Source organism: Octopus bimaculoides, chromosome 4, assembly GCF_001194135.2.
Source record: "Octopus bimaculoides isolate UCB-OBI-ISO-001 chromosome 4, ASM119413v2, whole genome shotgun sequence".
NCBI classification, from domain to species: Eukaryota; Metazoa; Mollusca; class Cephalopoda; order Octopoda; family Octopodidae; genus Octopus; species Octopus bimaculoides.
Genome location: NC_068984.1, coordinates 91,176,782 through 91,190,884, shown reverse-complemented (window position 1 = coordinate 91,190,884; position 14,103 = coordinate 91,176,782). Strand labels below are relative to the sequence as shown.

At 36.5% G+C, this 14,103-nt stretch overlaps 1 protein-coding gene across 1 annotated transcript in view; it reads right to left on the bottom strand.

Annotated features, from left to right (window-relative positions):
• LOC106881638 (kelch-like protein 3) overlaps window positions 1-14,103 on the bottom strand; it is a 59,482-nt gene that overhangs the window by 29,035 nt on the left and 16,344 nt on the right. Inside the window, exons 2-4 of the mRNA XM_014932102.2 lie at window positions 5,707-6,150; window positions 5,105-5,613; window positions 3,606-3,834 (exon numbers count right to left, since the gene is read on the bottom strand). Of these exons, the coding sequence (XP_014787588.1) occupies window positions 3,606-3,834; window positions 5,105-5,613; window positions 5,707-6,106 (1,138 nt within the window). The 5' untranslated portion in view covers window positions 6,107-6,150. The remainder of the gene's footprint in view (window positions 1-3,605; window positions 3,835-5,104; window positions 5,614-5,706; window positions 6,151-14,103) is intronic.

Below are 14,103 nucleotides of genomic sequence, written 5' to 3'. Positions count from 1 at the left end.
CTCTCGGAGTGGTTGGCATTAGGAAGGGCATCCAGCTGTAGAAACTCTGCCAAATCAGATTGGAGCCTGGTGTAGCCATCTGGTTCACCAGTCCTCAGTCAAATCGTCCAACCCATGCTAGCATGGAAAGCGGACGTTAAACGATGATGATGATGATGATACATACATACATACATATGTACACACACATACATACATAGATATATATATAGTTATATATAGTCATATTTAGTGACAATTATGGTTTCCCTTTTTGGTAAACATTGGAAATCATTGTCTATATATATATATATATATACACACACACACACACACACACATATATAGAAAGAGAGAGTATAAAAGGGTCTTTAACCTACATGGATTTACACAGGATTCCACCTAAGGAGTTACAGACTTACTTCTACATGATTGGAAAACTGAATTGTGAACTTTTATGCTTCTTTTTTCTACTCTTTCTTCATTTCCTTATTCCTTTTCTCCTGTCCTCTGTGTCATTTCATTAATCTATACCCTTCTCATTTTCCCTATTTGTCTCCGATGATGGAATATCCCATACTCTGGGATATCCCAGAAACAGCTGTAAGACTTTGAATTTTTCCAGTAATAATAACGTATACGACTTGAGATGTTTGTCTTGCCTTAATGTTTGTTGTCCTCATTAACAATTACATATCTATTTATTTATATATATATATACTAGCAGAGATACTCAGCATTGCTCAGGATTAAAATGGCATAGTTTGTATATATATATTACAGTTAAGTTGAAATAAGTGATACGAGAAAGTACAGCATTGACGACAAAACATTTGTGGAGTAAATTTTAAAGCTTTGCAGGAATGACAATTTGAGTTTAGCACACCAATTTGGAAAGAATTATAATTTTTATAAGAATGAGATGGATCATATCTGAAAGCAGCTCCAGGTGTTGTGAAGAGCAAATTTGTATGTGGTCTGTTTGTGAGAGCTATTCTATTGGGCCTCTGTGTAATCTAGTATGCTAAACATTGTTTTAATGATTCAGCATTAAATGCTGCAGCATGCCTTTACTGATCTTGGGAAAGTCTCATCTCCCATCTCTCTTGAGACTCCATCCAACGTGCTGCAGCATGCCCTTGCTGATCATGGGAAAGTCTCATCACTCTTCTCTCTTGAGACGCCATCTGATGTGCTGCAGCATGCCTTCACTGATTTTGAGAAAGTCTCATGTCCTTTATCTCTTGAGACTCTCGCCTTCAGTTTTCTGCAATCCTCCTTGCTTAATAGGTGCTTTTGGAGAGATTACGTTTTTTTCTTTGGTGGCATATTTCTTTTTCAATATTGTAATCAAAAAATTATGAACATAGAAAAAAATATACATTAATCTCTGTTTTTGTAAGCAGTTGTAGTTATGTAGTATGTCTGTATTTTATATTATTTTTTTTGCAGTGTAAATTAACCAAATATAAGCAAATAGTAAATACCTTGCAACTGCTGTGCTAATTATGAACTGGTAATTCAAAGGTAGATAGATTAGATTAGTCCTTCACCATGAGTTAGTAACCATTATCTCGGCCTATGCCCCTCAGCCCGGGCTACCTGATGGACAGAAAGACTGATTTTATGACACCCTCTTGCAGACTACCTCGTCGACGAATGACAGGGACCTTCTCTTTGTGGCTGGTGACTTCAATGGTCATGTTGGACAACATTCAGGGGGCTTCCATGGCGTACATGGAGGCTATGGTCTTGGTTCCCGCAATGAGGAGGGAACCAGGCTGCTGGAGTTCTGTGATGCAAATGACCTTATGGTTTGCAATACTAACTTCAGGAAACCTGCCAGTCACCTAGTCACCTACCGTTCTGGCAGACACACTAGTCAAATTGACTACATCCTCGCCAGGAAAAAGGAAAGATGGCTGCTTATAAATGCCAAAACCTTCCCAGGCGAAGAATGTACCCCCACAACATAGACTAGTAGTTAGTGACTTCAGGATCAGGGCTAAGTGGTTGTCCAGAAGATGATGACCAGCATGTAGGAGAAGAGTCTGGAAGCTTAAAGATCCTGCGAATGGATAGAGATTTAGAGACATATTACTCAAAACCTTTGACAAAATAGAAGGGGATATAGCTTCACACTATGTAGAAGACAACTGGAGGTTTCTACGGGACGACCTGCTGAGGGCCACTGACCAGATCTGTGGGTGGTGCAAAGTCCCCTCTTGACCCAAAATAATGTGATGGTGGAACGATGTTGTTGACAGGGTTATTAGACAATGTAATGAACATTTTAAAAAATAAGCCTACCTTCAGGATGAAATATGAAGGCAGTTAATACATACCCCAATATCAATTGATTTCATGCTGTTGCTGTGCATGAGAAATAGGCCTATTTTTTAGAGTGCTCATTACATTGTTTGTGTGTGTATTTATCATAGAATTGGGCTTTTTTTTTATCTTTTGCTTTGATTTTTAGCAAGCGATATCTTTACCCTTCTTCAAATATATATATATATATAATAAAAATATTAGGGATAAAAATCCAAAATTACAGATAAAAACTCAATTAAAATCAATTTATTAAAAATTAAAATTAAGTTTCACAGTATGTGACAGTGGATTTTCATCGATGAGTTCATGAACCTTGGTTCTTTTCCCTAAAACTATATATATATATATATATATATATCTATATATATATATATATATACATACACACACACACACACACACACACATTGTCTATGCCTGGCTAGGTCAGACAAAACTTGTAGAGGAAACTTTTCTAGAGATCATTGCTCTAACTGTCACTAATTCTGTTTCTGATCCCAAAGTAAGATGTTAGTAATTCCACTGGTTCTCATATGTTTGCTAAACAACAGAACATTGGTTCACTGGTGAAAATAAACACAATGCTTTCATTCAGACAGTGCTAATGATAATATGCAGGATTGACATTCATGTACACAAGTTCACACACACAACTGGCTTCCTTGTAGTTTGTCTACCAATTCCACTCACAAAGTATTGGTCAGTTCAAGGCTATATGCTTGTGAAGCAAACTTTGTAACTACACTGCCATACCTGTGTCTACACATACACATACACACATTTAATGGAAGGCATTTCTGAAGTTGTAAAACTGAACTCATTCATGTCTCTTTTAAGAAAACATTGGATTTTTTTTTTACATATTTGTTAAATAAAATTGCTAATTAAATTATTAAATGTGGAGATTTAATATTAGAGGATAGACACTTCTGGTGGAGTCTGTCTAAGAAAAAGAAGGTATTTTTTGAGGGTGGTACCATTTGATGAGGCGCAATAGATTACATCAAGATCTAATTTATAGGGTCTCAATTTATATTGCCATTGTAAATATATATATAGATACAAGCCTTCCACTGATTTAATTTACAACAATTTTTCTTAAATATGTAAAGTGCATATATATATATATATATATATATATATACATATATATAAGATTACTAAAATGAGTGAGACTGTTTGAAATATATACTCGCAAATATTTGACAGTATTTTTTGGAAAAATATGATTGGTGATAAATGCTTAATATGTTAAAAATATTGAACATTTAAACTTTTCCCATGAAGCTTACCTATAGCATAGAGAAATCCACCAACTGACGCCACAGCAATAAATGACCGAGCAATTTTGAGTTCAGGTTTTAGTTCCCATTGTTTAAGAACTGGATCATAGCACTCAACACAACGCAAATATAATGTGTCATCAGGAGTATCTGCCAAAGCACACTCTCCACCAACAGCATAAAGCAAACCATTATAGCTGGTTGCACTAACTGCTGTCCGTGCAATATTCATGCTAGGCTGAAATATAGATGTAAAATATTAGACATATAATCATTTTAACCAGAAACTGCACCATCTTCCCAGATTTAGTCATCAGAATGAACCCTTAAAAAGTTTTCCAAATACTTCAGGAAAGCATGTTTTAACCTTTTAGCATTTAAACAGGCCATATCTTGCCAAAATTTCTACCTATTTTATGTTCAGATTGGCCAGGTCCAGCCTTTCACACCTACTCTACAATATCATTCTAAAAATAAATAAATTCAAAACAATGTGAATAAATAAGCATTACATTTGACAGAGTAATCTGAATACTAAAGAGTTAAACATATTTTCTCCTTTTACATCAACCCTTCAGCTCATTTGTAAGCAATGAATCAATAATTAGACATACAGACCAATGATTATTGAGTTTCAACACAAACAAGTTACACACAGTAAACTGTTTTGCTATCTCAAACCCTTAATATACAGCATCACATATGATGGTATATCTCAGATAGGTTTCTTTAATGTATTACAATCAAAATAGGATTAGATTAGGCATCTTCATTTCTTTTTACTATTAAGGCATTTTTGTTCACAAAACATAGAACCAAAAGTAATTTCTAGATTTACCAGAATTATTAGCATGGCATCAGTTCAAAGTTGGAAAGTGAGATTATACTAGATAATTAACACGTAGTTTGGGCATTTACAATTTCAAGTTTAAACTTTGTCCTGTTCAGTGTAAAACTTTCATTTCTCAAATTTGTAAAATCATACTGGTCAAACTGAGGCCCTAGCTAATATGTTAAAGGTGAATATTTAAATTACCTTTTATCCTAATCTTGGCTAAAATTTACATATACTGCCTTTTAATGCAATTGAACTTTTAAAGAGGGGGATGGGCAAGGAATATGTGGAAATAAGTCATGAGGATAGTTCAAAGAACACAGAATGCCATGCAATAAAGACATATAGAGAGACATTAAAAAGAAGTGCACTTGACTTTTAGAAATTAATATTAGACAAAAGAAAGGTTATGAATTGTTATGGGAATGTGTTGGACGAAATACCTTATAATATTTAGTTTTCTTAACTTACTTTATGGATTAAAAGTTCCAAAGATGACATCATTCAAATGTCATTAAAAATAATACAAAAATCCAAGATTAAATTAGTCATAGCTTGAATATTTAATTGAATTTTTCTGTTTTAAAGTAAAATATTTTATTGGCTAGCAATATTAGGGTTTATTGTTTATAGACATAACTGATAAATGTATATTGGTACAAAGAAAACTTACCACTGTTGACCACTGGTCTAATAAGAAGTCATATCGTTCAACACTTTTCAACTGTGAGTCAATACTGTTGCGTCCTCCTATTACATAAATACTAGGTGGCTGGGCACGAGGAGTGATCAGTTCAAGTGCTTTACTGTTTTGTTTCATCATCAGTGCCTTGTTGACTCGAACTTGGCACTTCCGGCAATTTCGAACCCAATCAGACTGACTTACAATATTTTGCAAGTATTCCATATCCAGCAGAACAAGTTTGATAGCTTGTAGAAAGCGACATGCAACATGTGAACGATGAATTAGATCACACTGCAGCCAGTGACATGCGGCTTCAAACACTTGATGTTCACTTGTTACTTGCAGTTTATCACTGTTGAGCAAATCTAATAACCGTTCTTCAGATAATTGCAAGTATTCCTCAGTACGAATGACATCTAGAAAATTCTGGTAAATGTAGTGACGTGCTGTAGCTTCAAGTTCAATACAGGTGTACATGTCAGCAAAATAGTGGATACCTGTAGATTAAAAATACTCATTTAAAAGTTATTTATGAAAGAGAATTATGAGTATGTATAGAATATTAAAGAATATGGCAAAAGAAATATTACCTAAGCAATTGGAAGCTGTCAGTTGCGATTGTAAGAAATGAGCACACAGATTTCTCAGGGAATGCAAACCAAGGAGACTGGATCCTTGCAGCAAACTCTGAACATTGTCAACTGTGATTTCAATAGAACCACGGTACATGAACTCCAATAAATATGCCATGGTATTTTGGTCTGTACCATGGATTTCTACCCAGTTTTTGTCAGATTCTAACATGCCATTTGTAAACATGGCACGTAAATATGGACTACATCCTGCCAAAACGATCTTGTGTGCATGAAACTGGTGTCCTTCTACAGAGATAATGACATCACAGAGCTGCTGCTGCCGCCATAAATCATACATAACATGAAATGCAACTTTACTATGACTTTCCACATTGAAGGTGCGCGACTCAATCATGCCAGGCAGATGGTCTGGATGCTACACGTCAAACAACAGGATTTCTGCAAATGACAAAAAAATACATATTTTTCATTAAAAAAATTTAGTCATATTTTTACAATCATTCAGTAAGTCATTTTTAATAGTAACATTTAATGATAGTTTTATAGGTGCAGGGCATGGCTGTGTGGTAAGAAGCTTGTTTCCCAACCACATAGTTTTGAGTTTAGTCCTACTGTGTGGAAGCTTGAGTAAATGTCTTCTATTATAGCCTCAGGCCAACCAAAGCCTTACAAGTGGATTTGGTAAACAGAAACTAAAAGAATTCTCTAGTATGTCTGGATGTGTGTGTGTGTTACTATCTATCCCCTTAATATCATATGATGTTTGTAAGCAAGTGTGACATCATGTAAATGGTGTCCCTTTCCAATCTTGCATGAAAACATACCTGGTCATAGAGAAATATTACCTTACTTGAAAATAAGAGAGGTTTGTGACAAGAAGGGCATCCAGCTGTAGAAAATCTGCCCAAACAAATTCCATCCAACCCAGGCATAAATCGAAAAGTGGACGTTAAAACAATGATGATGATAATGATTTTCCCTTCTATTAAGGAAGATAAAATGTGGGTATTTCAATAACCAATGGATTATAGATTCCTTATACAAAACACCCAATCAAGAAGTTCAAGCTATCTATTTTATGTATCATGTTATGCTGATTAGTTGATGCTGCTATGTGCAGTTTTTTGTGGGTGGAACAGTAGTTGGCACTCCATCGCTTACAACGTCGAGGGTTCCAGTTGATCCGACCAGTGGAACAGCCTGCTCGTGAAATTAACGTGCAAGTGGCTGAGCACTCCACATACACGTGTACCCTTAACGTAGTTCTCGGGGATATTCAGCGTGGCACAGTGTGACAAGGCTGTCCCTTTGAATTACAGGGACAACAGAAACAGGAAGTAAGAGTGAGAGAAAGTTGTGGTGAAAGAGTACAGCAGGGTTCACCACCTGCCGGAGCCTCATGGAGCTTTAGGTGTTTTCGCTCAATAAACACTCACAACGCCCGGTCTGGGGATCGAAACCACAAGTCCACTGCCCTAACCACTGGGCCATTGCGCCTCCACAGGGTGGAACAGTACATCTTGTGTAAATGTAGTAATTACTCTATTGTGATCATATAACATTAGCTTTTGTTCACATTTAGCTAGTTTCTTTAAAAATGACAATTCTTTGTATCAGAATGTCTTCAATTGCATTTTTTTTAAAAACTATACATCAAATCATCTCAAAAGTAATGTCTCTTTATGAAGCTATATTTTTCAGTTTTGTATTACTTTGTTTCAACATTTCATTTAACACTACAAACAGAGAATGCCTCATTCTAAAGATAGTCACCATGCCAGATGTCTACATTGGTTATTACTTGAACAACCCCAAAATTCTGATACAAGAACTTCATTCAGCTTGAACCATTCTCCTTGTTGTGAACACCTTGTTACTTTTTATGAGGAACAACATACAGCAGCACTCAAGAGAAATGACAATGTAACAGATGAAGATATAACAAAAGAGCTTAATTTCATTATCATTATCAACCATCAATTGCTATTTTCAAAAACTTGGAATGGTGTCTAAGTTCAATGATTGGATTCTTCACAAACTGAGAGATCACAAAGTTTATGTGTCAGTTCTGCATTGTTCTTCATTTATGAGTTCATTCACCATTTTTGGATCACCTTGTTACCACTTTGAAATCCTTTAACTGTACCAAACAAACATAACTAAAGCTTACTATGAACAACTTGATCAATCGGATGAAAAATTGAAGAAGAGGTGCTCTTTACTCAATATAAAGTGAGTTATTCATGATAATATGTGCCCCATACTCTAAGAATCACCTGTTCCAATATTGAAGAGTTTGGCTGAGAAAAGCTTGCATATACCCTGTATTCTCCTGACCTCACAGCTTTAGGCTGTTACTCATTTCAAAGCTTGGAATATTTCATTGGAAGCAAATGCTTTGATTCATTGGACACACTAAAATTTCAAATAACATTATTTTGAAAAAGTTTGGCAAAACATTGTTGGTTCAAATGTAAAATATGTGATTAAATTAACAATTTACATGATCTTTTAAATTTTATAACAAAAACAATGTATGTTCCAATTTATTTAGTCATTTACTCTACAAGTCACTTTGTAAGCAGTTACATTATAAAACAGCTGGAATGCTCATTATAGAAACTAACAAAGAAACTATTTACGTTTAGTGTATACACACACACACATTTCTTTCTGTGTTCCTTTCTGTGGAAGAGCATTAAACTAATACATCTGTTTGTTGTCTACACTACCTGTCTTCGTCTTTTGTTTTTTTGTGAATTCTCCCCCTATATATACATATATTCTTTTATTGATTTCAGTCATTGGTCTGTTGCCATATTGAGATACTGTCATCAATGATTTTATCAGTCATATCAATTCAGTCCCAGTAAATATTTTATCAATTCCATTTATCAAATTGCTTAATTCATCATCATTTAACATCTGTTTTCCATGCTGGCATGGGTTGGACAGTTTGACTGAAAACTAGTAAACCGGAAGGCTGCACCAGGTTCCAATCCAATTTGGCAAGGTCTCTACAGCTTCTTAATGCCAACCACTCCTAGAGTGTAGTGGGTGTTTTTTACGTGCCACTCAGTACATGCTGTAAAGGAGATGGCATTAGAAAGGGCATCCAGTTATATAAATAATAACAAAGCAGACATTGGAGCATGATAGTCCTCAAACCCATTGAATCTTGTGAAAGCACACAACCCATGCCAACATGGAAGATGGACATTCATCAATAATTATGACAATATATATATATATATATTTGAGTGCATATGTATGTGTATGTATATATGTATGCATGCATGCATGCATACATACATAAGTTGATTAATTCCTGTTCCCTTGTCATTGCTTTAATTTCTTTTTATGTGCTGTACATGCTTAATGCTTTTTTCTGAAGCATTTGTATATTGAGTTCTGACAGCATGTTATTAGTATCACTGTCCCTAAGTGAAATCTTTATATATACATGTATACACAAGGTCTGATCAAAAAGTATCAAGAGTGTTGCTATGGTCATGGCACTCGACTGAACTTTGTTGCACATTCACACTAAGTTATAACATTCTTGCTCACTTTCGTTGTTTATAGAAGTCCTTGGAAGTAAAGTGTGTAGAGTGAGAGAGTCTTGAAAAGAAGATTGGGTTTCAGCTGCACAGGATCTCCTTGATTGTGTCAAGACAAAAACTTTTTGAAAACAGTCATAACAGGTGACAAATCATGGGCCTATAGCTATGATCCCAAAAAGATTTCAAGTAAATCCAAGAGAATGTGACAAGGCAGCTGCTCATTATCCCAAAAACAGGAGTTCCAGGATAAAGAATTGAGTGGGCAAGTGAATTTGCAAGAGAGTGAAAGGAGATAGATGGCGAAGAGTGGAATGCAGAGAGTTAATACAGATGGAAGGTGGGGGTAAGGTTAAGAAGATGAGTTGCAAGGAAAGGACTTGTCAGGGACAAATTGTGTGCAGGCAAATTTGTGAGAGTGCGAAAGGAGGGTAGGAGATAGAAGGGAGGAGTGTTAAGGAAGATGGGTTATGGAGGAGGGAGTCATAAATATGAACAATTTGCCTTTAGGGCCTCATTTTTACTTAGATGGATCTTCTTAAGCACAAGCAAATTGCCCATTATCTTGGTTATCATCATGTCGTCTCTGAGACTCAACATCTGAAGGTCAATTTTCATCTTGGGTCTACCTCCTCTTGCAGCTATTCTCATCCACATGCATCACATGATCATACCAGTGCAGTCTTCTCTCTTGCACACTATATCTGATGCCTCTTATGCCCAAATTTCTCTCAACACATTTGCACTTTAGGGGTGTAACCAGCCCACTTATGTGTACCTTTCCTTCACTGGACACTAAACTCTGCTTGCTAAGACCTGTTGAGACAAGTGAAATCGAAATCAAATTCGATGACTGGCATCCATGCTAGTGGAGCGCTAAGAGCACCATCCGAGCGTGATCATTGCCAGAGCAGCTGACTGGCTTCTGTGCCAGTGGCACGTAAAAAGTACCATTTGAACGTGATCGTTACCAGCGTCATCTTATTGGCACTTGTGCCGGTGGAACATGAAAAAATATTCAAACGAGGTCATTGCCAGTGCTGCTGGACTGGCTCCTGTGCAGGTGGCACATAAAAAATACCATTTGAGCGTGGCTATTGCCAGTACCACCTGACTGGCCCTCGTGCCAGTGGCACGTATAAACACCCACTACACTCTCGGAGTGGTTGGCGTTAGGAAGGGCATCCAGCTGTAGAAACTCTGCCAGATCAGATTGGAGCTTGGTGCAGCCATCTGGTTTGCCAGTCCTCAGTCAAATCGTCCAACCTATGCCAGCATGGAAAGCCAACATTAAATGATGATGATGATGCACACTAACATTGCATATACAGCAGAGCATATACAGACCTTCACATGTCCTCTACAGTCACAGCCCATGTCTCGCTACCATGCAGCACTGCTGTTCCTACACAAGAATCATACTATCTACCTTTCAATGAGAGAGAAGCCCTTTGTTAGAGTAAGGTTAGGAAGTTAAGTTGTAAGTGAACTTTCCTCAGCTAATTCCGATTCTAGTCACTATGCTTTCAGAGCATCCACCTAACAAAAACTATCAACTACATCTAAGGGTCTCCTAGGTATCTGAGGGAATCTATTTCCTAGTGTTCTTAGTATCTATTGTTCCTGCCCATCTTCCACACACACAAAGACTATTTTCTTTGTTAACCTTCCTGTGATTTCACTGCATCTCTTATGTGCCCATAGTTTGCACTGCACAGCAGGCTAAAAAGACGTTTTCGTGAACTTTTTGTAATCAATTTTGCTTTCTTAGGAAAAGTAGACATGCAAAGAGCATGGGTAAAAGTTTTCAGGATTAAAGTTGTGTCAGAAATCCTTTTTTTTGACCTCTAAATTGGTCTACGTTGAAGACTTGAGTAGATATTTTGATATTCTGATACCTGAATGAAGGTCACAATTTAGCAATTAAGGGGAAATTGAACTGCCAAATATAACCATGATTTCACACTGATGAAACATGTTGTTCAGCAGTTTAGTCCAAAAGCACACACAGCTTCGTAATAGGTGTATATCTATTTTTTTGTAATGTAATAGCATAAACTGGCCCATACAGGAAAACAGAAAATGACAAATTCTGGTGTCTATATCAATCTTTGTGAGAGAAAAATGCATTTCTTTAGTAATTTTGAAAGAAGAATGTTGCAATGATACCATTAAACAGCAAATAGAATGTTGAAATGGAATGCTTACTGTAATTTTTGCAGAACAGGGCTTTTGAAATAAACTGAGTTTATATTTTGTTTGTACAGATTCAGGTGGTGATGGTTATTCACTTAATATTGGTAAAATGGCTCAATTTGTTATAATTCCAGGGCAAAACCTGAGTTGGTTTCCCATGAATAATACACCCACATGTACAGAATATAAGAAATTAATCTACATCTCAATTATTAAACTAATATAATTATAGATATAATCTTAAATGAGCATATCATTTTTTAATCATAACTTGGTTGAAAATATAGCTATGATAGTGTTTAAGGGCTCATTGGAGGTGTCATTGTAGTGCATTGTGATGTCAATGTACAGCAGTGTTGTACATACTAAATACAATTTAAAAACTGAAAGAATGAAAGAAACTGATCTGAAGAAATTCAACTGTTTTGACACTCATTTAGCTAGTATTTTGAGCACTCTTAATACCACAGACCACATCAGTGTTAAACATTGATGTGCACTGGGTAGACCAAATGAAATTTCTACTTACACCATTTATACACATCAAACATGGCCATTTCCCTGAAGAGATATAAACAGAAACTGAGAACTGAGCCTTGGTGAATGGACAGTTCTCACCAGCCATTCATCTACCTCTAGCTTCTGCAGTGATCATTAGATGAAGGAGTAAAGGACACAGTCAAAGGTTTTTTTCCATGTTGACAAATGCCAAGTACAGCAGTTTATTTTTGGTTAAATGTTTCTCCAAAGAAGATAGCATTAATAATGTTTCTCCCTGGCACAAAATCCAAATTGCATCTAGGTTAACTCCCTTCTAAATTAGTTATGCAATATCCCTTCCTGTAACTTCCATGATCTGGTCCAGCAATTTGATACCTCTGTAATTACTTCTGTATGATACCTTCCTGGACAACCTGATTAATTATACAGTGATTAGGCTGTATCCCACTCCACCAGATAGTATCTCAGTGTAATTCCTAATGAACCAAAGGCTTTCCCTGTTTTCATATTCTTAATTCCTTTATCCATCATACTGCTGTCAACATAGATAGCTGGTCCCACTGTTGGATCTACATTAGGAAGACTCTCCTTCTCCTATGCATTCTTCACATTTAGAAGCCTTTCATAGTGACACTTCTATACCTCTTTCTTTGCAGAATCACTAAATGTAAGTGTACCATCATCTATCCTTACACACTTTAGTCCTACAACATCATAATTTTCTCTGACACACTGTCTTGCAATCTAGAATACCTCATGCCACTGAACATTGGCAAACCTCTTCCATTCTGCCTCTCCCTAGCTAAATATACTTATTACCTAGTTTTTCTTTTCTTCTAGCTAACTGGTATAATTCTCTACTACTGCCACACTTCCAGTCCTGTTTCTTTGCGTTTATGGCTCCGTCTATTTTACTGTTCCAACACCATGTCACCTTTGGTCTGGTTGGAACTTTGCACTAGCTACAGATTAGGTCTGTAGCCTTCAGTAGACTGTCTATTTGCAACTTCCAGTTATCCTTTATGTTATATCTCCTCCTCCTTGTCTAATGCTTCAATTAAGATGTCTCTAAAGCTCTAGCTCTTCAATGGACCCTTAAGTTTCCATATCTTCCTTTTCCAGACTGGTTTGCTTCTCTAAGCCCTTCTCATCCATTGTCTAAAACTGCTAACAACTAACCTATGTTAGGGAGTACATTCTTTACTGAAGAAGGTCTTTGTATTTCTGAGCATCCATCTTTCTGGTGAGAACATAGTCAATTTGGCTTGTATAGCTGACAGGTTGATAGCTGATCATGTGACTGGCTGGTTTCCTGAGATAAGACTTGAATTACAAAACTCCAATAGCCTTTTTTCTTCCTCATTTCAGAAACCCATAGCCTCCATGAACATTATAGAAGCCACCAGGACGCTACTCAATATGCATGTTGAAGTCACCAGCCACAAAGATAAAGCCACTATCATTTTTCACTGAAGTAGTTTGCAAAAGGACATCATAAAATCAATCCTTTTATTCATTCCAGCAGCCCTCGTTGAGGGGCATAGGCAGAGATAACTGAGAATGTGTCTGTCTGACTGTATGTGTGAATCCCTAAAACTCAAGTACTACCCAACTGATTTCATTCAAATTTTACACATGCATTACATAGAGTCCATGGAGTGTCATGGGCAAAAGATTTTTTAACTTCTTGCCTAATGCAGGCCCAGAGAAATCTTTTACACTGGTTTGGTATTACATGTCAAAAGTGAATATTGTTTCATTTTTAATTCTAATGTGATAACACTAAGTCAAAGGCATATAAAAATACATATTTACCTTTCGATTACCAGTTAACAATTATCGCAGTGGTTGCAAGGTATTTACAGTTATTAACCCTTAAATTAACATCTAATACATGTGGTTCATCATCATCATCATCATCATCATCGTTTAACGTCCGCTTTCCATGCTAGCATGGGTTGGACGATTTGACTGAGGACTGGTGAAACCGGATGGCAACACCAGGCTCCAATCTAATTTGGCAGAGTTTCTACAGCTGGATGCCCTTCCTAACGCCAACCACTCAGAGAGTGTAGTGGGTGCTTTTACGTGTCACCTGCACGAAAACGGCCACGCTCGAAATGGTATCTTTTAT